The sequence below is a fragment of the Zootoca vivipara genome, chromosome 13 (assembly GCF_963506605.1).
Source record: "Zootoca vivipara chromosome 13, rZooViv1.1, whole genome shotgun sequence".
NCBI lineage: Eukaryota > Metazoa > Chordata > Lepidosauria > Squamata > Lacertidae > Zootoca > Zootoca vivipara.
This window is the reverse complement of record NC_083288.1, coordinates 26766750-26791477: the sequence shown is the minus strand read 5'-3', so window position 1 is coordinate 26791477 and position 24728 is coordinate 26766750. Positions and strand designations below refer to the sequence as shown.

The window sequence follows — 24728 nt, the reverse complement described above, 5'->3', positions numbered from 1 at the left end:
AGATGACCCTCATGACTCTTCCAAGTCTATGATTCTATATGTGCGTGAATGTGTGTGTGTACACACACATTTGCCTCAGGCATCAAGACACCGTGGGGTGGGGATCAGGGTCTTTGTGTTCCGTTCTGACAGGGCCATTTTCCTCTTTTTTTAAAAGGCAACCTCACAGGGCTGTTGTAGGGAATGGATGAGCTGTGTCTGCATAAAGCACCGTGCTGGAAACAGTGAGCAGGGGAGAGAGTGGGATGCCTCGAAGGCAGACTTTCCTCTCCCTGTTCCAGGCGGCATGAGGTCCTCCTCTCCTCCGATGCTGTCTTCCTCCTTTCCCTTCTTCCCTTCCCTTCCCTTGCCGGCTGCTACCCTCTCCCTCTCATCCGCCCATCACGTCATTGGCGAGAGGGGCTGGCTTCCTATCGGGAGGAGGAGGCGCCTGTTTTCCATCAGGACCAAGGAGAGCTCCTCCCGGCCATCCTCCCATCTTTCGCTGTTCGCTCTCGCCCTCCAAGCAGGGGGCTGGAGCTAATTTTAGGACGAGAGAGAGGCGGGCGATACTTCCGTGCTATCCGATCCTGGAGAAGGCTGACCCAACGCCTCGTCTTCTGGGGGAGGGCAGGGAGGAGAGGCAGGGGGAGGGGAGGGGGTGGGGAGGAGGGGGAGGAGGAGGAAGAGGAGGGGGCGCCACCCGGAGGACCCAGAGCGTCTCTCCCCTGGATGGAACCGAACTGCCTCCAGTCGACCATGGCGCTAGGGCTGTCTTCGAAGAAAGCCTCTTCCAGAAACATCGCCGTGGAGAGGAAAAACCTGATCACCGTCTGCAGGTAAGGAGCGCCTTGGGTTGCCAGGGGAGGCGGGCGAGGGTGGAGGTGGAAAAGACCATCCTGCGTCCCCTAAGATGGAGAGGGTGGCAAGGAGGCTAGGCGAGGGGATGAGGTGGAAGTGTTCCGTGAAGGTGGATGGCTTCCCAACAACAACAGAAACGAAACCTCATATTATTGGCATATTATGTCTAAGAGAATTGTTAGCCCGTCTGGAAATGGTGCTCGAGATGATCAGTACAGCTTCAGGCAGGCAGTGTGACAACAGAGGACAGCAATATCCTTGGGGAAGGTGTGGGGAGCTTATTTTTTTTATAAAAAAAAATTAAAGGGGAAAAATAATGCAAGGAAGGGAAATAAACCAGGGGTTGTGGAATTCAAGGGTGGGTGAGAAATGAGTGGAACGAGGGAAGCCAATAGTAAGAAATGGACGGGCACATAGGCCAAAGGCAATGGAGGAATCGGCGCAAGAGGGTCTGTTGTGTTTCCAGAATCAATTTGTCAACAAGGAAAGATGAGGAGCAAACGTTGGGGTGTTTGTTCAGTTTGGTAGGGTAGGCCTGGTTTTCAGAAATGTGTCCTTTATGGGGATGGTGGGGGAATCTGGCCATGTAGGAGGTTCTTCCACACTAGGGGAAGAATCCTCCTCAGTTGCTAGCTATATATCTCTATGGGACCTACACCCAGTAGGCAACTCGCTGGCTGGTGCTTGGAAGTGCTGCTCAGATGACCAAATGAAGATGGAAAATTCTGGGAGGCAGGAGGGAAAAGAGTGAGAGGTTGCTGCCTGCAGCCCCTCTGCATGTTGTTGTTGTCCTTCAGGGTGAGGGGAGGTGAGGGTGATAGGAATGCCACAAAGAGAAAAGAAGTAGGGCAGAGAAGGCGTTGGGGCAGGGCCCTCTTCCTACTTAACTTCCTCTCTTCCTCAAGGAAAAGAAAGAGCTCTGTGGTGTGCAAAGATGAATGCAGGCACCCTGGTTGGGGAGATATGAGAAGTGGGAAGTGATGTCACTGTGGAGCATCTTATGAGCAGCAGAAAGGGGGGGAGGGTGGAATACAGGAGGTGGCTGCCTTAGCAACGGGCCTTTTCCCAACAAAAGGCATTGAGCCAGGTGCAGGAAAGCTTCCGCCAGCCTGGTGCCTTCCAGGTGGTTTTTGTACTACAGCTGTGCTGGCCGGGAGTTGATCGGGAGCTGTGGTCTAAAACATCTGGTGAGCACCAGGTTGGTGCAGAGACATCAGCCTGTTGTTGTACCAGGACTGCCAGCTTCCCACCCTGTGTCTCAAACTCAGACGAGCACTGATGAAGCTAGGAGAAGGGGTCCCCATTTTAGGTGGAAAGGCAGGCTTTTTGTCAATCTAGGTTTGCCAAGAATTTTTTTTAAAACAATGTGGGGGGAAAGAAAAGGAAGGGGAAGATTTAATAGGCCTATTGTAGCAGGCTGGAATACATAACTTGGGCCTCACCATGAACTCGGGGAGAGCTGTTTGGCAGAGAAGTAAGGGAAAATGTGGAGTGTCACCGCTTGAAAATTGGTCAGAATTTGGTTTACTGGCACTGGCATCATGTATCGTATATCCAACAAGAGGGCCGGGAACAATGGGTTGCTGTGCTATTTGTATTCCTCAACAAAGGAAGTTCTGCCTCTCTGCCTTGCCCAACATCTTTTCAAGGAGAAGTTGGAAATTTTAATTGGTCCCCTAGTCTAATTGGCCTTACCAGAAGAAACATACAGCAGAATTGGAAAAGGTATGGGAAAGGGAAGCTGAATTGATCAAGGAAGAAGGTGGCTCATCTTCTTTACACAACTGGGAGTACATAGTTTCGGGGTTGCAGAGAGAGAGAGAGAGAGAGAGAGAGAGAGAGAGAGAGAGAGAGAGAGAGAGAGAGAATAGAACCATGGATGCTTAATACAGTACTTACAATATCATGAAAGAAAAAATATTCACACACTTTCTCAAAATGCAAGTAATTGTATAGGCTTCGGCTGAACTTGGCACACAAAGCAAGCAAAAGGAAGTTTTTATTTATTTATTTACATTAGCCATGGCTTGTATGGTTAATTTATAAAGTGCCTAAAGAATGAAGCAGAGAAAGAACATAGAGGAGATGATTTTGATGAAGAATATTCAAAAACTCTCCATTTTTAATTACAGTACTATTATTCCAAAACATTACAAATTGGAAAGAAAAAGGAGATCAAGATATTTAAATAGATATAATAAACATTTTTTACATATTTGTTTGATGGTGGGTCCAGTTTTTTACATGCCTTTGCCATGTTCCCAACAGCATTTGTGAGTCCACATTTTCCTGTGTGGTGCAAGCTTTGCCAGCATAGGTGGGTATTAAACAGTACAACAGAAGTAAACAGGAAGAGCTAGAGCTCAGTGGCAGAGCATCAAGCCTGCATGCAGAAGATCCCTAAACTCAATCCCCAGCATCTCCAGATAGCGGTGGGATGAAGGCCCACCTGAAACCCTGAAGGTCAGCTGTCAGTCAGTGCTGACAGTACTGAGTCAGATGAACCAGTTATCTGATTTGTCATAAGGGAGCTTCCTATCTTCCAGTGAAAATGACATCTACAGTGCAATCCTATGCATGTTTCCTTGAAGTAGATCCCATGTGTTTGGTGGAGCTTACTCCCAGGTATGTGTGCACAGGATTACACCATTAACTGTTTGTTTTTGGATTTTTGTGTGTGTGTGAGAGACCTATATTCCATTTTAAGAATGCTGTGCAGGAAAACCAGGGTCAAAAGTGCACTTCAGAGGAAAGGCACATGTAGAACCTTGAATTTATTTAGGTTTCTCCATCAATATTTCCTCCCATCTTCTAGTGGACCAGCTTCTGGTTTTCCTTTTCCCTGAAAAAAATCACAACAAATTGTTTTAAAGGGACTTGTTTACAGGATGGATTCATCACCAGCAACTGCCAGAAATGTAGTCTCTGGGCACAATACAACAAAAGTTATTTTTTAGTTAGTTCCTGTCTGCACTATATCCTTAGTTCCTGTCTGCACTATATCCTCAAAGCAGTATCCAACCACTTTAAGCATGTCTTCACCCCCCAAAGAATCATGGAAACTGTGGCCTGTTAAAGGCGCTGAGAGTTGTTAGGAGACCCTTTCCCCCTCACAGTTCCCCAGGTTCCCAAAGGCTAAGTTCCCCAAGTTCCCAGGGAAGAGGAATTGCCTGTTGGGCCACGCTGAGTATTGTAGCTCTGCGAGGGGAAAAGGTTCTCCTAACAAGTCTCAGCACCCTTAACAAACTACAGTTCCCAGGATTCCTTGGGGGAAGCCTTGACTGTTTAAAGTGGTATAATACTGCGGATGGGGCCTAAGTCACATGCCATTGTTTTCAGTAAGAATGACTAACTGTTGCTGGATTTTCAGCAGAGAAATGTTGGAAGGTATGGAGTTGTGCGACCCCTGAGCCAAGGAGATAAGTAACTGTACAACCTTTAGAAGACATCTGAAGGCAGCCCTGTATAGGGAAGGTTTTTTTTAAAAAAAAAATGTTTAATGCTCTATTATGTTATTATATAAGTTGGAAACCACTTGAGGTGGCTGGGGAAGATGGGCAGGGTATAACTAAGAAAATTGTGTTGTTGAATAGGACATCCCTATTTTCATTAGAGAAATGTTGGAGGGTATGCTTTTCACTGTGCATACTGCCACAAATCTTGCATGAAAAAGAATCTGGGAACCCTGGATAGTAGATGGTAGGGGTAAAAATACACTGAAGGGAGTGCAACCGGTAGAATGGAAGGCAAGAGGCAGGAGGCGCCAAACTTTGGTGTCACAAAGGGTGCCGCTGAAATTTGAGACCCCAAAGTCTGCCGCTTGCTATCCAGCTCTCTGAGCCTTGTGCTGATTCACCCCATAGTCCTATTGGCCTGTGATCAAGAGCACACAACAAGTCAGCATTGTGGCATCTGCATCATTGAGGTTTTAACTGACAAGCCTCAAACAGCATAGGATCCATCTCAGAGCTTGGATATCAGCGCCTGCATCTAAATCCCTTTCTCCTTCCATCCATTTGCCTTTTGCTGACAAACCTTAGCTTCAAGCAGCCCCTGGGACAGCTGGCATTGTGGGCGTCAAGAGTACGATCCATGCTAACCTGCCTGCAAAGGGGGGGGGGGGGAATCAGCACTGAGTTAGAAAGAGATAGAGCAGGAAGGAAAACAAGAGAGTTGCACAGGGCTTTGGATTCATTGTTTTCCAAAATCACCTCTATTCTTTGCAGCCAGTGTGCCTGTGGGGGAGCAGGGGGTAAAGAAGCAGCAGAGGATGGGAGAGGGTGCTAATTTGCATAATATTTGCATAGGCTAATTTATATGTATATGTGCAAATTTATAAATCATTCCTGCACTTTAAATTGAAATGCCATGCCTCTCACAATGGTGGGGAAGACTGTCCAGGTGATCTACCAGTATGTTCCTGATAAGTCTGCTGTCTAGGTGGGCTCTTTGTTGATAGGCAGCTTCAAAGCCCTCGCTCTGCCTCCTCCTCCTCCTCCTCCTCCTCCTCCTCCTCCTCCTCCTCCTCCTCCTCCTCCTCCTCTAAACTTGACTTAGGCTGAGCAGTCCTTTACATAAAAGGATCTTCAAAACAGAGGACTGTTCTCTTGTAAGGTAGGACACACAACCACCCTAGGTAGACCTAGTAGGCATATGCAGCCACCATTAGGTCGTGGATAAGAAGATCTCATTCAATGTTGCTGGATTCAAAGCAAAACAGGACTGTTTAATGAAGGAGGAGAGGGGAAGAACATTCTGCTGTCCAAAGAGAAACCCTTGTGCTGATATAATAATAATAATAATAATAATAATAATAATAATAATAATAATAATAAATTTTATTTATACCCCGCCCTCCCCAGTCAAAAACCGGGCTCAGGGCGGCTGACACCAACAGAATTACAATAAAACATAAAAACAATTAATTAAAATACAGATTAAAATACAGTATTAAAATTTAAAGTGCAGCCTCATTTCAAGTAGTCCATAAATCCAAGCCATGAGGGAGGAAAACACAGGGGTCAGGCTGAGTCTAACCCAAAGGCCAGGCGGAACAGCTCTGTCTTGCAGGCCCTGCGGAAAGATGACAAATCCCGCAGGGCCCTGGTCTCCTGGGAAAGAGCGTTCCACCAGGTTGGGGCCAGTACTGAAAAGGCCCTGGCTCTAGTAGAGGCCAATCTAGCCATCCTATGACTCGGGATGTTCATATCAGGGCTACAATCAATGAATGTAAGCCAACATGTCCCACTTTCCTCTGTGGCAGCAAGGATTCTGTGGCCGATGCTCTGAGATCCTTTAGCAGGCCAGGCGATATGTAAAGGGCTCCCTGAAGGGAGAGAGTTTAAGAACCATGGACTTGGTGCTGTGCAAATAGAGAAGAGACTATATTGCCACTGATACCGTATCACCAGTGGTGAACTGAAGAGAGAGAAACAAAAGAGAGCTGAGGCTTTGACTTTCCTGAAAGCCATACCTTGTGATCAGAGAAAGCTGGCTCCGATCCCAGATGTTTGGGAGGGGCAGCCCGTGTGTGTCCAATAAGGAAATGAAGGCATTCTGCTTATGTCTGGAAGCCACTTCACATTTTCCAGAGCCGAGACCCAGCATTCTGATAGTAATTTCTGGTTTGAATGAAATCTATCAAAGGCTTTTTCTATTCTGGGGATGAGGATGGAAGAGAAGACCATTTGTCAGGGACCGGTCAAGAATAAGCTAGGGAGGGGAAAAGCCCTTCTTAAAAGCTGGGTTCCTCTTTCTCCCCATACACTTCATACTCAAACCTGGTAATGGTGTTTTGTTTTGCTTTCTTGGCCTCCCACTGTAGATTCTCCGTGAAAACATTGCTGGAGAAATATACCATAGAACCCATTGATGACTCATCAGAGGAGTTTGTGAACTTCGCTGCTATTCTAGAACACATCCTCAGCCATCGCTTCAAGGGGGATCATGGTAGGGTTTGCATTGATGGGTGCTCTCTCTCTCTCTCTCTCTCTCTCTCTCTCTCTCTCTCTCTCTCTCTCCTGTTCTTAGTTTTATTGTCCTCATTTTCAGCACTATTGCTACACAGCAGGTGTGGGGGACCTTTGGCCTGCCAAGAGTTGTTGCTGAACTCCAGCTCCCATCATCCCCAGCCATTGGCCATGTTTGCTGGGTCTGATGGGAGTTGTAGTTCAGCAGCTTCTGGAGGGCAGAGGTCCCTCCCCCCCACACCTGCTATGCAATGTATATGGGGGTTGAACAAATATTGCATCGTGTGTTGCAGTGCAGGGAGACGACAGCATTGCAGGTTTGACTGAGGGCTAAGCTGGAAGCGATACCATGCACACATTCAGCAAATTGCATAAATGGCATTCACAAAGTACACTGCAGATGCAGTGGGCCAATCCTGATGGGGACCCTGGTATGAAGGCTGGGAGACTTTCACCCATTCCCTGCCCTCCACTGCAGCCCTGATCTGGACAATCTATGCCTATTGTTTGCCTCGGGGAGGGTAGGCAGCTCCCATTCACTCCAACTGGACCTCCTTCCCCGGTGCAAAATATGGTGCAGGGGACCTGATCAGGATCCCCACCCCCAATTCACTTTTTGGGAGCCATTCATGGGATTGTCAACTGCATGAGCAGCATTTCATCTAGTTTGGCCCAGATAAGTGCATTTCCTGGCTGTCGTGCGATAAGTGCGGGGAAATCCCTTTAATTAATCCTAGTGCTTTCTCCAAACGCTGGCTGGCTGACCAAGTGCACTTGCTTCTGGTCTAGCTTTGGCAGTTCTTACTGCAACCCTGTGACGTGTGCCTGTATTATTATCCCCCTGTTCCAGACTGAAGGCCTGAGCCTGAGACCCAGAGATAGTGGCTTGTCAAAGGCCAAGCAGTGACTTCAATGGCTAAGCTGAAAGTTTAGTTAGGTTTCTTCCTCCCAGTTCATAGCTTGTGTTCTTAACCACTGTGTTTACCAGAACCATTCTCCTAGGCAGACATCTGATACTGCAATAGTTAGCAGTCTGGAGTTCCGAAGTGTGTGGCAGAGCCTCACCAAGCACACTTGCCTCTAGGTCTATCATTCAGAGAAGGGGTGGAAGACCTGTGCTCCTCCAGATGGTGGTGGACTCCAGATCCTGTCTGCCCCACCCAGCATAGGGGATGATGGGAATTGTAGTCCAGCAACATCTGAATGCCCAGATATTCCTTATCCCTGAGCTGATGCAAAAGAAGGGCTTGAGAAAGAAGATTGAGCAAGGCTTTTATGCCCTTGAATTATAATTTTTTGGTTGTTTGGCTAGTGCTATCAGGTGTATCCAGAGCAGGTGGGTGATAGATAGGCAGTAGTTCTACTGTTTACATCCTGTCTTCCTTGCCTCCTCCTCAGGTCCTGTCAGCTGGTTCAGCTCCGATGGGCAACGTGGCTTCTGGGATTACATCCGCCTGGCCTGTAGCAAAGTCCCGAATAACTGTGTCAGTAGCATTGAGAACATGGAGAACATCAGCACCTCTAGAGCCAAGGTCAGAAGCCCTCATTGACTGAGGCAAGCCCTGTTGCTCACCCTTCCCTTGCCGCTGTGCTGCTGAATGCTCACGGGGAACCACTGAAATAATGCAGAAAGGGAATCCCTTTTCCAAAATGGTTATTGCCATGCTCCTACAAACACACACACCAAACAAACAAACAAACAAACAAACAAACCCCACATTAGCAACTTATTTCCATTTCACATTTCTAGGATGACTAACTTAGGACAGAGATACACCAATAAAAAGGAAGGGAAAATAGCTTTGTCCAGGATAATAATAATAATAATAATAATAATAATAATAATAATAATAATAATTTCCCCCAGCCACTCTGGGTGGCTCCCAACAGAATTAAACGCACAATAAAACATCAGACATTAAAAAGTTCCCTAAACAGGGCTGCCTTCAGATGTCTTCTAAAAGTCTGATAGTTGTTTATTTCCTTGACATCTGATGGGAGGGTGTTCCACAGGGAGGGCATTCCACAGGGCAGATGCCACCACAGAAAAGGCCCTCTGCCCGGTTCCTTGTAACCTCACATCTCGCAGTGAGGGAACTGCCAGAAGGCCCTCGAAGCTGGACCTCAGTATCTGGGCTGAATGATGGGGGTGGAGATGCTCCTTCAGGTATACTGGGCTGAGGCCATTTAGGGCTTTAAAGGTCAGCACCAACACCTTGAAATGTGCTTGGAAGCGTACTTAATCAGTTTACACAGGTGTATAAATTGATAGTTATTTGGTTTACAACAGCAGTTTACAACCAGTTACATCATTCCCTTTCGAAGATCCAAAACTCTTCAAAATGCTTCATATTCTTCAGACTTTACTCTGCAACTTCCTTGATAGAAAGAGCTTCCAGGACCTTTGATTCAACACAGATATACATGTGATAATTAGAAGCTGTCATTTCTTCATATTCTGTTTTGAATCATTAATATTTTGTAAACTGTCAACGTATATTTCTTTTTATCATTGTGTCACATCCACACCACACCATTAAAGCAATTTTACCAATTTCCCCTAAGCAGTTTTCCCCCCCAGCCATGGGCGTACCCAGGATCAAAATTAGGGGGGGCACACCAGCCACGCCCCCCACCCCCAGCCACCCGATTGGCTGGCAATGACATGGCCGGGATCCCCCCCAGGAGGCGTGGTCAACATCCACGCCCCCCAGAGGGGAGGGGGCCGGGCAGACGGAGCCACCCACGCTTGCGCTTCTGCCTCGCCCGCTCCTTTACCGGCAGCGGTGACTAAAACGAGGCAGCAGCAGTGAAGCTGCCTCCGTCGAGGGAAAACTGGACCCGGGCTAACTTTAGTCCACACTCCTTCAAGTCACAGCAAGCACAGCACAGAAAGTGCTGCCCCACAATGCTCCATGGCACCTCATTTGCATACCGCGGAGCATTGTGGGGCAGCACTTTCTGTGCTGTGCTCGCTGTGCTTGAAGGAGTGTGGGCTGAAGTTAGCCCAGGTCCAGGTTTCCCTCGACGGAGGCAGCTTTGCTGCCGCTGCTGCCGTTTCGCTTCAGCCGAGCAGGCTGAGGCGGAGCACAGTTGGCAGCGTCCCTGCCTGTTGTGCTGTGCTCTCCCTTTTTAGCTTCGGGGGGCAGCTGCCCCCGTGCCCCGTGCTGGGTACGCCCATGCCCCCAGCTTCTCGAAAGTAAATTTATTAGGATCTACTACATTAGCAGAGTGGGCTAAGTGATTTGTGAGACCCGAATTCTATGCTTAGTAAATACAATTCCCTCATATTAAGCTGCTGTTGTTTTTCATGAATACCAGATTAGTTTGAGATTTGATATTAAGCAGCTTACTTCAGGAGAAAAGAAAGGATAACAATTTTGTTTTATTAACATTAATCTTGTAATCTGCTACCTTAAAAATAATTCGTTTTTTTATCACATCCAGTAGTGACTTATCTGGCTCAGAATTTATTAGAACAATGTTGCCTGCATATATACAGAGCTCAACCCTATCAAATTTAATTCATCTATTTCATGAAGAATGTGTAGAACAGTAGATCACAAACTTCTAACAGCTGAAGCATATTTCTTTTCTCAATTAAGATTGGTGGCACACTTTTCTTACAAGCAACGAGGCAAGAATTGCCAAACCAGAGTGGGACTCAACTAACTATCATTTGTAGGAATAACTGATCTTGATATGACTGGAAAGAGACTCACGCAGAGCAGTGACTCAACCAGAGATGCCTAATGGGCAGCCTCCTCTGAGAGTGGACAATTCGGGAGTCTCTACGATGGGTGTGATTGAATTATTATCCCTTTGCAGTGATCTAGAGTTAGCAGAGCAATCTGAGTGTTGTCAAGGCTGATTGGAAGGAAACAAGGCCAGAGCAGTCGATAAATAATGCAAGTGATGCAATGATGCACAAGCCTTGACTGTGGGTGGGTACTTGCTGCCCACAGCAGCCTTTAATTATTTTATTTATTGCACATATAGCACGCAGTTTATGATTTACTGACCTAGAGAATATGAAAGAGCAACCATTAAGGCTGGCAATGAAATATTTGATTATGATGGGTGTTAGTATCGGATGGTGTGTGTTCTCATGCTTAACGACTTTTGGTCTGAACCAAGGCATCCTTGACCACTATGGTGATAAGGATGGAAAGTCAAAGCGGAACATTTTGGAACGCAGTCTAATCCTGTCCGTTCAGTCCATGTTTACCTAGAAGTGAGCCCCATTGATTTCAGTAGGACTGACTCCCATGCAAGGAAGCTTAGGGTGGCAGTTTTAGAGGGAACTGTCTGAGTAAGAGACAAAGGCTGTGTTCACACATTAAAATGCAGCTAGATGGTGTGTTTTTTCCCTCCCCAATTTGGATCGAAACTGTTTTAGGGAGAAACTCCTCAAAGCATAGTGTTTGTTTTTTTGTAAAAATGAATAAATGACAGTATATTATTAGGCTATATAGATATGGATTGTGATTAACTCAAGGATCCAGCACTCGCCAAACCAGGAATGGAAGCACACAAAGACTCCTCACAACCCATCTATTATGAAGCAGCATTGTTTGAAGTTGGTTAACGGTAACCTGACTTTCTAAGATTTCCCCCCAAAGCTGTCCATGCGGATCCATGTTGAACCAACTATAGGCCCAATTCAGGTCATTTTTGTTAAGTTTACTTGAGTTGGTCACAATGTGTGGCATTCAATACTACCTCTTGGGCAAAGTTAATGGACATGACTAATTCAGGTTCATTTATTTTGATGGATCTGAGTAGAACTTAGCTGAATACAACCTAATGTATTAGAAACAGCCATGCAAATCAGATGCAGTTCCCTCCTATTTTAACAAACTTCCTGTTTTAGGGCCGGGCATGGATCCGAGTGGCACTGATGGAGAAGCGCATGTCCGAGTACATCACCACAGCCCTGCGGGACACCAGAACCACCAGGTGGGCATCTCTGGGACTTGTATCAAAGCACTTTTGGGGTATAAGGCATTCCTTCTCACCTGCTCACATTCTTTTCCTTTCCCACTCTGCCAACTCTGCTTTGTAGATTTTTGAAGCACTAAAATTGCACTTTCAAGACCTTAAAACAAAGTCCAATATACTCAGCCTCCTGGAAGAGGCGATTATAATGTAATCTGTATCTATACACCCTTCCCCGACCCCCCCAAACACACACATGTATTGATAGTCCCTTTTCTTTTGTTTAGGGAAGCTTTAAATGTTTAATAGACTATTGTATTTTAATATTTTGTCGGAAGCCACCCAGAGTGGCTAGGGAAACCCAGCCAAATGGGTGGGATATAAATAAATTATTATTATTATTATTATTATTATTATTATTATTATTTTCTAATAAAGAAGAGAGAGATGCAGGGCTCATTCATTTAATTCATACAACAAGATCTCAATGATAGATTCTGGCCTCTTTTCTGTAAACCGCTTTAGTGTGTTTTCTTTTTTTCCTTTTTTCAATTGAGCAGTATATAAATGCTATGAATTAAACAAATGATCTGTATTGGGGAATTCACCCATTTCCTCACAGAGAGTGTACACAGAGTTGATGGTGCCCACTATGGTCCTATTCCCAAGAGTTTAGCAACGGATAATCCCACGTTTTTGTGAAAAGTGCTTGCGGTAGCAGAATTGAGGAAGTCACATAGCTGAAGAGAAAACAGCTCCACTCTCTTCCCCTACACCTCCACACCCCCCAGTTTAATGAAAAGACTGTCTCTCTCCCCCTCCCTACAGGAGATTTTATGATGACGGGGCAATCATGCTGAGAGAGGAATCAACTGTTCTCACAGGGATGCTGATAGGGCTCAGTGCCATAGACTTCAGGTATTCATTTGTCCTAAATGCTATTGCTTTAAGAGGCATTTCTTACATTGTTATGTCTATTGGGGGGACGGGACACCATATGCACTAAGGAATGCTGACTTAACTTGTGTTATGTTTCTGGCACTTAGTTCCCACGGTTTCTTGTGTTACCCCACCCCAGCTGGGGCTTTGTCTCTTGTGGAAGGAGAATTGGTACTCTGTACATGTTCAGAAGCAATCTTCTGAACTGTAGGGCTCAATAATCTTTATAATTATGCCCAAGCTCTATTGAGACCCAATCCAGTTCAGGGTCAACTTTTATTTGAGGTATTAACTGCCTGATTTGTCAGGTTTCATAATAAAGGTGAAGGCTCAGTACTCCCGACACTTTATCTTCTCAAGATCTGGAATAAGTAAGTCTAGATCGCTTACCAGTGTTAATAAATGTATGTTTGCCATTTCCCAATCATTCCTTTTTCTAGGCAAATTGGAAGTGCTTGAAAGAGGAAAATAAGCCTTAGGGAGGAGAGTCATAATAATTGTGGCTTTCCTGCCTAGCTGAGCGAAATTAAGTTTTTGCCATCGATCCATGTCTTTACTACAGTCCTCGAGTAGCATCTCAACATTCTGCTTCTTCAGCCGATGTAAACCTTTTGGGATTGTTATTCCCAAATGTTTGATGCTACGAGGTTGCAATCGCAATCCAAATTGCACCTGCAGCAGTAACTGTTCCTCTAGAGGGGTCTCCTCACTTGGTACCGAGGACTCGGAGTACAGTAGTCTACTTCCAAGCCAGCTGCCTCCATGAAGACAAATTACATTCCCTGAATTTCAGGAAAGGCTTCCTTTGGGTTGTTAAGCATCAGTAAAACACCATCCGTGAACATGTTAATAACATATCTATTCTTCTTGCCCTCTATAAAGCCCTCTGTCTTAAGATTACTTCATATGACTTTGGCCACGGTTTCTACTACAAAAATGAAACAAACAAGATAGAGGGCACTCCCGCCTCGCACCTCTGCTTAGATTAAACAAAAACCAAAGAACTGAGCCCAAAACATTTGCTCTCACTTTTGCTGTTGTCTTTTATTAAGTGTGCTAAGTTACATTCATGAATCGTTCGCCCAAGCCCAGCTGGAAAAGCGATTGCATCATAAATCTGCTTTGCCCTCCAGTGCCTCTTTAACAGACACATAACAGCCTCTCAGATCACTGCATATATCAGTCTCTACCAGCCGGTGACTCTTAGCTAATATTATTGCCACTCTTCTAGTTTTAGAAGAAATGTAGGCATTGGATTACAGTATTTGCCCAGCAGCGTCTGCTTTATAATATTTCTGTGTTCTGCTTTCTCTGACGTGTTTCCTGCAGAAATTCGACATCCGGTTTGTAAGCTTTCAAAAGAGCAGCAGTTCTTGCTCTATTGGTTGCCATATCCAATCTCTCAACTTTTAGAAACAGCATTTTAATTTATTACTCGATTGGGAGCTGCCCAGAGTGGCTGGGGAAACTCAGCCAGATGGGCAGGGTACAAATAAACTATTATTATTATTATTAATTATCCAACACTGGTAGAAGTCATACTATGTTGAACAATCTTGTTACTCAGCCTCCTTGCTGTGCTATCCCCCCTGGTTTACACCAAACTGGCATGCCTTGATACTTGATCATACACAGGTTGTGCAAAACTAGGTGCACTTTTTCTTTTATACAACAGTAATAGCATCTCTCACTATGAGGTCTCTGGGATTCCTGCCAGTTTGGCGGTTCTGTAGATGTGTTAAAGTTGTGGGAATGTTCAGGAATGTGGATGAGGAGATATTGTTTAATATATCCTATCCCAGCTTGTGTTAACGAGCTCAGAAATTAGCAGAGTTTTCATTCCCCTTTTATGCACAGCAAAAACGGTTGCTCAGGCTTGCTGAAGCCTATAGAATAATAATATATATGTTTCCTGGTATTTCCCCCCTTTATTCCTCTTAAAAGAAAATACATGACACAGTGCTCATTAAAAGTATGAAAATAGTTTACTTACAGACTTCCTGAGATACAGCACAACTCAAGGGGCAGACTAGCTTAGATAAAAGTATTTACATGCTGAATCTGCTCCATAGGGGAAAGCAGATTCATTGTTCCCTTGGCTCTCTTCCTTAGATGTTGCTTGCTTGGAATCCAAATCGAAAGAAAGTGAAATGACCGCTGGCCGGTGACTTTACCTGGCCAGGTAACGCCTATCTCAATTACATGTAGAGGAAGCGCATCCCAGATCAGTGGCAGGAAGTTTGCTGCTGACCTGGTTAGGTGTCCCTCCATGTGGTCACTCTAGGAACTGTTGTGGCTTGACTGCTCCTGCTTTACATCCCAAAAAAGTCACCTGAGGAAAGCTCCTAATCTGTCCAGAGATCTTTGAACCACTGTAATATAAAGGTTGCTGGATCTTCCACCAATTTGGGAATCCCTTGCACCAAATATTAGCCCAGTGCCCCAAATTTTCCTTTTCTTCCATTTCCAATTTCCTCCACGTCCATGCTTATTGGCTGTTTTGGCAACCTCTTGCATTTGGGCATGAATATATTCTAGAGCAGGCATCCCCAAACTGCGGCCCTCCAGGTGTTTTGGCCTACAACTCCCATGATCCCTAGCTATCCGGACCAGTGGTCGGGGAAGATGGGAATTGTAGTCCAAAACATCTGGAGGGCCGAAGTTTGGGGATGCCTGTTCTAGAGTTTGATTAATCAGGGACAAGGCTTCTTTCAAGTCATCCACAAAAGTATTCCTCATTCATCTGAATTGGAAAGAAAGCTTGCTGCCTTCTGACCGCCTGCTCATAAATTTCTGAGTCTTACTTCCCACGTTCCTGCTTCCTGTCATGTCAATTTCAATTGACAGCTCAGACGTCAGACCTAGATTGGGCTAATAACTATGTTTATAAGCTTTCCACAGTCTTCATTTGGGATGAGGTTGCATCCCCTTGGGAGCACAATGCTTTTGAAGTCTCAGTGTGTTCAAAGGTTGCTGTTGTTTAGTAAAAAAAAGAGTGGAAAAAGGCCTTAAAGAGTAGCTTAAAGTTATGTGACCATCTTGAGCCACAGCCTTCTCATGAAGATTTATGTAGTCATGAAAGAAATGCAGCATTTTTCGTCTTTAAGGTGCTGCAAGGTTGTTTTTTTATAAGGTGCCACTTAGTTGTTTGTACATGGTATGAAAATTGTTATTCGATCCTAAGCCATCTGAGTGTTCCAAAAGACAGGTGTGTTGAGATAGCTTTTGATAACTTGCTTTCCTTTGCATTCCTTCCTGTTGTGATCACGTTTTGCAGTTTCTGCTTGAAAGGGGAAATCATGGATGGCAAGACGCCTGTGGTTATTGACTACACTCCATACCTGAAGTTTACCCAGAGGTAAGGACTACTGCTTCTGTAGACAGCCTTTGAGTGTGAAGTTCAGGGCCCAGGCCAAGAAAGATGACATTAGAGGGTGCCTTGAACATGTTGTTCTGAACAAAGGATTCAGCATTTGCGTAGTTTTCAGCTTGTTGCCAATAAAATGCAATGCCACTAATATGTTTAAAGCATCTTACAAACAGAAAAATAAGGTGGGCGGTAAAAACAGACATCTCATGTGTCAAAAGTGAGGGTGATTCAGAATGATCCTGAGTTTACACGTTATAGGATAGTGTAGTGAGAATGTTGTGGTAGAATTCGAAGGTGGCAGAACTAATTCAACCACTTTGGACTGCAGGTTGGGCAACGGCGCTTTTGAATGTTTCCCCAACATAAAACAAAACAAAACCTCTTCACAAATAGAAAACTAGCAGAATAAGGAAGTTTAGGAGGTACAAGGAGGTTGTAGAAATAAAAAAATGTTTAGATAAATATTGATATTGAGGTGTAGTTACAAATAAGCAATAAGTGTGAGATTTTGTGTTATGATATAAGATAAGATTAGAAAAAGAATAGTTATATGGTAAATAAGGTATAAGAATAAGATTTAGAAATTACTAAAGAGGATATACAATATAATGCAGTGGGAAGGGACATGAGGAAATCACCAATATTAGAACAGATATAAGTTGAAGTTTTGGAATTTTTGACTTTTTTTTAGTTTTTTGTATTTTGTCTTTTTTGTCTTTTGTCTGCTTTTGTGTCTTTGTTTGTTATGAAAAATAATAAATATATTTGAAAGAAGAAAAAAAAGAAAACTAGCAGAATAAGAGAGGGAATTGTGCTAGTCCAACCTCCCCCCCCCCACCGAATGACGTTTTTGGTTTGTTTTTAATGTGGAGGAGCATCCAAAAATGGTATGGCCTACCTGTAGAGTGATACAACCCACTCTGTCCTACTTTAAGAGTTTACTATTTCAAGCTGCTATGGCTGCAGGGACCCAGGTGGCGCTGTGGTTAAACCACTGAGCCTAGGGCTTGCTGATCAGAAGGTTGGCGGTTCGAATCCCTGTGACTGGGTGAGCTCCCGTTGCTCGGTCCCAGCTCCTGCCAACCTAGCAGTTCGAAAGCATGTCAAAATGCAAGTAGATAAATAGGAACCGCTACAGCGGGAAGGTAAACGGCGTTTCCATGTGCTGCTCTGGTTTGCCAGAAGCGGCTTTGTCATGCTGGCCACATGACCTGGAAGCTATACGCCGGCTCCCTCGGCCAATAATGCAAGATGAGCGCGCAACCCCAGAGTCGGTCACGACTGGACCTAATGGTCAGGGGTCCCTTTACCTTTACCTATGGCTGCAGGACTAGCCCTAACATTAGGCAGAGTGTGTCGCAACCACCTCAGGCAGCAGATGCTGAGGAGCAGGGAGTAGACAGAGCTGTGTTTGTCCCACAACCTGCCCTGTACCCCTAAGCCAGCTTGGTGTGGTAAAGGACACTAACCCATTGCTAGCGTTAAAGTAACATTCTGCTTCCAGTCTTGTCAGCTTTCGTACAGGGAATGGGATAGGAAAGGGAGGGGCTGTCATATCCTTTACCTCAGGCAGCAAAATGTTTTGGGCCACCCCTGGGCAGTCTGGAAAGGTGTCTTTTACCTCCAGCCTGCAGCCCCAATTCGGGCTGCCAGGCCTCCCTGTTTGGCTTGCAACCCTGCTTTGGCCACCTACTCCACACCTGGCATCATATATGACAGGTTTTTTTGGGGGGGGGGATTCCCCAAACCATTCAAATAGAACAGCTCTGTCTGACCATTAAACAAGCAAATATGCTTCCTACTTCAGTTCCTTTCAATGCAACCGGCATCTTAATCTTTGTAAGCAGCTATGACTACCTAAGTGACGAGGAGGACAGGCGCAGCTTGGAGAGCAGTACAAGTGAAGACAGCTCCCCTGACCACCCCTACTTACCGCTAGTGACGGCCGAAGACAGCTGGTACAACAAATGGCGGAAGATGGAGCAGAAGTTCCGCATTGTCTACGCACAAAAGGTACTTGGACCTCAAGTGCTGCACAGGATTCGGAGGACCAAACCGCAATGGCATTAAAGGCATCTTTGCTGGCAGATTTTGCAATTGCAAATTGTATCAGCTCAGGGGGATGAAAATGAGCGGGAATAGAGCAGATGTGGAAAGGAAATCAAATAATTTCATCCCATCCAGTGGTCCTGAGGCAAATCCTTCCTCTGCATATAGTATTTGCATTGGGGTGGGGGGGTCAGGGATGGCTCATTGGCACAAATTCGAACCCGGGTCTTCCCACTTCTAGTTTGATGCTCTTAACCCAGGGGTAGGGAACCTGTGGCATTCAGATATTGTTGCACAACAATTTCTGTCATCCTAGATACTTGAAAGTTGAGGCTGAGGGTGATGGGGCTTTATGCTGCTTTTACTGTTGATTCAATTTGTTGTAACCCATTCTGGGAACTTTTGGTCGGAAGAATGGGCTATTAATTTCCCATTAATCTAAACATGATATCCGATCATGAATAACTGTGATCAGGTGATCTCCATCTAGCAGTACTAGTTAGATGGAACCCAACTTGGGTCTCCAGCTGTTTTTGGACTACAATTCCCATCATACCTGACCGCTGGTCCTGCTAGCTAGGGATGATGGGAGTTGTAGTCCAAAAACAGCTGGAGACCCAAGTTTGGGAAGCCCTGGTCTAGTACATAACCACACCTTTGTTCTTGCTTATACGGTGAACTTTTACAGGGCAGTTTGCTTCACCAGGTTAACCTTTCTCTTTTGTAAGTAATCCACTTATCTTCTGCTCCACACATTTTGTGTCTAAGGGCTATCTGGAGGAGCTGGTTCGGCTGAGAGAGTCACAGCTGAAGGACCTAGAGGCAGAGAACAAACGCCTGCAATTGAGGCTGGAGGAGGTGAAGGTGCAGAATCAGCTAGAGAAACGGGAGCTGGAGGGGGTCATCTTGGAGCTGCAGGAACAGCTGTAAGTAGATCCAACTTTTGCACTGTCCTGCCCCCATACTGGGCGTGTGGGTGTGCTGTTCCAGTGCCCCCAGCCAAGCCCCCACTGAAAGGGAATGCATTTCTGCAGCTTCCTGCCCCACTCTTCTTCTCCTCCCCTTCAATTTCCCACCATAGATGGGTGGCTTGTGCCCATTGAACCTACCATTTTGCCCCATGTTGGGGGGAGGCCTGTTGGAAAGCCTCTTGGGTCAGTGGATGTCCGTCATTTTAAAAGGATTCCAAACAACAAATAAGAAATCATGATTTCTCACATTACTTTTTAGCAAATGTCCTAAAAGGTTTGTAGAATCAATCTTCTCTGACCCCCGCTGTTCGAACTTCTTTGAGTTCAGAGCATCTATTTTGCAACTGGATCTGGAATTAATCTTCAGAATCTTGCATAATTTGGAATGTCGGCTCCTGAAATGTTGAGCTGGAGTTGGGTTGGGGTAGAGGACACAGATTTCCCCTTTCCCCTTACTGGAAATAAATCAATATGATGGGAAAACATTTTGTCCCTTTGAGATCAGAGGTTTCAATTTCATTTTCCAGTTCAATTTCAAAAATGGCAGGGTGGGGTGGGGGAACATTTTAGAAGGGGAAATATTTCTCTTGCAGAAAACAGTGGCCAGACTTCTTTACTTCTTAAGTCCTTAACTGAGTAACTGAAAATATTATGTGATGCTAAAGATCCTAATCCTGAACAATAATGCTATCTAAAGACACATTAGCCCTCTTCAGTGATTCTTGAACTTTTACATGTGGACATTTACTGCACCCCCCCCCTCAGCTGAGCAGAAGGCTCTGAAGGAGGATGTCAGTAAGTACATTCAGCAAAACTTGCTTACAATACCCTTTTAGGTCTTCCCTTTCAATGTGGGATGAGAGCTGTACAGGTGTCCCTATCTCCCCTTTGTGGATAGAATTAAAGAACATCTGAAATGACTAGATTCACATCAAGAAATCAGAACTGGGATTTCATTTTCACTGAAGATTATGAGCTAGGACGTTTTACTACAGGGGGAGGCAGACAGTGGTCCCACCCATAGAAAAGGTAAAGGGACCCCTGACCATTAGGTCCAGTCGTGTCCGACTCTGGGGTTGCGGTGCTCATCTCGCATTATTGGCCGAGGGAGCCGACGTACAGCTTCCAGGTCATGTGGCCAGCATGACTAAGCCGCTTCTGGCAAACCAGAGCAGCACACAGAAACACCGTTTACCTTCCCGCTGTAGCGGTACCTATTTATCTACTTGCACTTTGACGTGCTTTCGAACTGCTAGGTTGGCAGGAGCTGGGACCGAGCAACGGGAGCTCACCCCGTCACAGGGATTCGAACCGCCGACCTTCTGATTGGCAAGCTCTAGGCTCTGTGGTTTAACTCACAGCACCACATGCATTTCCCTCACCCATAGACACCTGCCTTGTTTCTGGTGCTGGGCTTCTTACAAAAATTAGTGGACCAGATCTGATCCCGCAAGACACTTCTTTATGCTTGCAACCGCCTACTCAGGATTGCATAACGCAGCAAAGTCTTAGCCGTTAAGGAACCCTAGGTATACCTAATTGCTTTGTCTACTCAGGATTGCATAACACAGCGAAGTCTTAGCCGTTAAGGAACCCTAGGTATACCTAATTGCTTTGTCTACTCAGGATTGCATAACACAGCGAAGTCTTAGCCGTTAAGGAACCCCAGGTATACCTAATTGCTTTGTACATTTAATATACACCAGCAGACCAAGGGAATTATAGCAGAAAACAAGTCTGCCCTTGGCCTGCACTGAATTAAGAGGGAGGACAACACACAGTAATGCACCCTAGTTCTTTTGCTTTGAGCTGACAGGTTGCATTCCCTCCTCCTTGACCAGACTTCCCTCCTCCCGCTCTGCCCCCAGGACGGGCCTGATCCCATCGGATAACAGCCAGTTCACTCAACTGTCCAAGGAAATGGCAGCGCCCTTGGTGAACCAGTGGCCCTCTTTGGGGACTCTGAATGGCAACGAAAGTCGCTCCGAAGCCAAAATGTACAGAAGGTAAGAGCGTGTGTAGGAAAAGATCTGGAGGTGAAAAGGGGCTGGAAGTTCTTAGGTCTCTTGATGTAGGTGACCCCACCCTGCTTTCTCGTTCTCTCTTCCCATCAGGCACAGTTTCATGAGCACAGACCAGCTGTCAGCAGAGATCAGCCTGAGCTCGGATTCCCAAAGGATGGGCGAAGGGAAGCTTGAAGGAGAACCTTGGGGGCCACTGGGTAAGAGGTTTGAGAAAAATCACTGCTTGGTCTGGAAACGAGTGCCAGGGCTTAAGCTTGCCTGGATGCTTCTCTACTGGTTCTTTTCCTTCCAAATTCATCATGTGGGTTCTGGCGAGGGAAGGGGCTTGTTTGCGCAGGCTCGGAGGCACTCTCTTTGTGCTGCTGTTTCCTATCTCCCAGGGCAGAACCATCTACCCTCCAAGGAGAGGAAGTCAATGTACACAGTTGCCTTCCTCTGCAAGAACTATGTGAGGTTGCAATAGTGCCTGGTCCAAGATGACCCAGTGAACATCATGGGCGATCCTCACCACTGTGCTACACCAGCTTCTTTTGGGACATGTAGTTCTTAATTCTTACAAACACACGCTAAATTATTTTGGGTGGGAAGATAATGATGTGTACCTCCTATTTCTCAAGTTGCACATCTCCCCTACCCAAAGATTGGAAACCATCAGCTGTTGAATTGCCATTTAAGAGCTGAACTTCTAGCAGCAGAAACAATTTGTGCAGCGCATTATGGGTGCTGCCACCATCCACCCTAATATTCATGTTTTAAGCAAGATGCTGGAAGGGGTCCCACCCCCATGGGTTCCTCCATGCATTAATCTCTATCTGCATAGGTGTAGAACTATGTCTGCTGAAGGCATAGATGTCAGGGAAACCTAACAATGCATAGGGCTAGCCCCTGGGATCCCTTTGCATGTTCTTCCAGCGTTCCGAGGGGTTTGTGTGAAGCCCCTCTCCCACCATGCAGAAGATTGGGGTTGAAATTGTCTTTCTTAAAGACACTACAGAAGAATGGCTGATAACGTTATTGGGCTTTGCTGAGACGGCTAAGCTAACATGTTTAATTAGAGAAAAATCATTAGTAACATTTGTTAAGGGATCGGAAATTTCTTATGGACTTTTTGCATGAAAGAGAAATTGAGCTTGTAATATCTGGATTTGAAGATTGACAGAATACTGGTTTATGGAAGATAGAATGGTTGGATCTTAAAGAATTAAGTGTCATATGCAGCTGCAGAGAGCAGAAAGTCCTTTTATCTTTCTTTAGTCCCCCCCCTTTTACTTTCCTCTTGCTTTCTCCCTCTTTAATTTTTTCCTTTTCTTGTATTTTCTTCCTTCTGAATTTGCTATCTTTAAGTAGCTGTTTATCTAAATATATTATAAAAATATAAATGGGTATATATTTCTGTATATCACTGAATAAGTATCAATTAAAAAAAAACCCCACAAATTTTCCCAAGAGAGAAAAATTGAAGCAGGTACGGACAGTGGCAGCCATTTTTAAATTTGATTTAGGGTGGTCTTCATTTTTCAGATTAAGCCCCACCCCAGTTCCATTGCCTTAAAAAAATATCCATGATCATTTAAGATCCTGCTGAAGCCTTGTCTCCTTCCTTTTCTCTGCAGGAAAGGACCCGACTCCATCAATGCTGGGCCTCTGTGGCTCTTTGGCCTCCCTGCCTAGTTCCAAGTCCTTAGCCAGCCTAAAATCCAACGAGTGCCTGGTGAGCGACAGCATTGAACCCAGCCCTGCCCACAGCCCCAGCTGAGACATCAAGACGGCTATCCCTACAAACCACAAGAAATGCCTGTGGCGGGGAACGAGAATCGAGTCCCTTTGACTTGGCTATTGAGCCTGATGTTACAGTAGGGTAATGAGCCCACGTCCTCAACGGGACACTTCTTTAAACGCAAAGACTTTCCCCCTTAAATCTTTTCCCTGCCCAGGATTTAAAATGGGGAAGAAAAGGCTGCACACTTGTTGGAAGCAGGAAGGATTGCCTGCCCAAGGCACTTTTGTAAAATGATGCTGTGTATATTATGTGTAATATATATATTATATATATGATTGAGATTGCTAGAAGGTAGCTGTCTCCGGGGGAGAACGCTTAAAAGTCCTCTAAATTATTGCTGCTGAACGGGGGGGAGAGACAGAAGACAGCTACACAGGTTGAAATCCATGGCGCATTCTCGGTAGTGAAAACGTGCACAGCGTCGAGGTGATGTTGTTGAGGACCCTGTCTGTTTCCTCCCTGTTCGACAACAGGAGGCTCTGTGGAAGTGTGTGTGAGAAGTAAGCTGTCGGGCAGGCGGATGTTGAGTTTCCCATCTTCCCTGTGACTCAGCATGCAATTGCAGCAACAAACATGCTACCTTCCTGCAATGGGTGGTAGTGGATTTCAAGTTGCCTCCAGATTTCTGGGTTTCTTTTGCGATTCAGGAAGCCTCTTCCGTCTTCAACCCTACCAGACTGCTGCGGAATCTACTTCCTCTGTTTTTCCTGCATGTTGCTATCCCAGTGGATGTTTTCTTTTTTTACTTCAGGGACAGTCTTGGAAGGCGGAAAAGGGCCGGTTTACACATCGGGTATTTGATGTGTGGTACTCAAGGCACAATTGGCCTCTTCCCCTACCAGAGTTTTGACAAAGCAGACTTAGGAATGCTCCGGTATGTGATGACTTCACTCACCACGGCTGAAAAACTGTTATAGACCAGCAGCTGGGGAAGCTGTAGAATTAATGGGCAAGAATTAAAACAGATTTAAGGAGCTGGCAGTAAAGTGGGACAAAGTCTGTTGAAGTCTCTTTTCCGATGCACATCTTTCTTCTGCAAACATCCTTAGGTCTTTTTTTAAAAAAAGTGGCTTGGGGAAATTAATTTTTACATTCATGCCGTACGGTTCAGCTGTAAAGCTCTTCACCTATATTATTCCCTTATTCCTACAATGGCACTATACTATAAGGTAAAGTAAGGCAGTATTATCTCTGCATTGCAGATGGGATTAGAGAACAATGGCTTGTCTTGGGCCACTGAATAACAGTTAAGATGAGATTTAAATTGGGGACTTTCTGAGTTACAATGCGTGTGTGCAACTGGAAGCATACTGAAATGAGAAATAAGCCGCACCAAATTCAATTAAGGTTTGTTCCTGTGGGCGCGCTGGGTTGCAGCCTGAGCCCATGCAACGACAGTGCTAAATTCAAAGTCAGGATCTGAAGAACCAACCAACCATTTTTGTGCATCTAATACAGCAGGCCTGTAGCAAACTACAACAGGTGCTGAAGAAAAATGTCTGAGCCTGCTTTTAATATGGCATGGGCTGGATGGTGCTCTGCCGCTTGGGAGTGAGGAGACACTCATTATGCCGATGAATAAGTCATAAGGTGCACCTAATGGAGCTCTGGATCCCATCCCTCATTTTAGCTTACCCAAAATCTTGATTGTGGCACCTAGGAATGTGAAATATATTAAAAGAACCACAAGAAGTTAGAGGTATTTAGAGTACCTCCTTCTCTAACCATCACACTAATCTCAAATGCAACCGCTTTCACATCTCCATTCACATCTCCCATTCCTCAACCACCTTTTACAACAGGGGTGGGTAACCTGTGGCCCTCCAGATGATGCATGGGCAATGGTTA

The 24728-nt window shown here is 45.3% G+C and overlaps 1 protein-coding gene across 2 annotated transcripts; it reads left to right on the top strand.

The window, feature by feature from the left end:
* Positions 1-691: 691 nt before the first annotated feature.
* On the top strand, positions 692-23936 carry RUNDC3A (RUN domain containing 3A). Of its 2 annotated transcripts, none has more exons than XM_035134859.2 (11): positions 692-818; positions 6665-6789; positions 8208-8341; positions 11683-11768; positions 12576-12665; positions 15964-16044; positions 17904-18069; positions 18874-19031; positions 20945-21082; positions 21191-21297; positions 22714-23936. In XM_035134859.2, the coding sequence occupies exons 1-11, from the start codon at positions 712-714 to the stop codon at positions 22854-22856; spliced, it is 1335 nt and encodes a 444-aa protein (XP_034990750.1). In that variant the 5' UTR covers positions 692-711; the 3' UTR covers positions 22857-23936. The 2 variants fall into 2 exon arrangements, with proteins under 2 accessions (XP_034990750.1, XP_034990749.1); XM_035134858.2 differs by having other exon boundaries at positions 20918-21082.
* Positions 23937-24728: the final 792 nt, after the last annotated feature.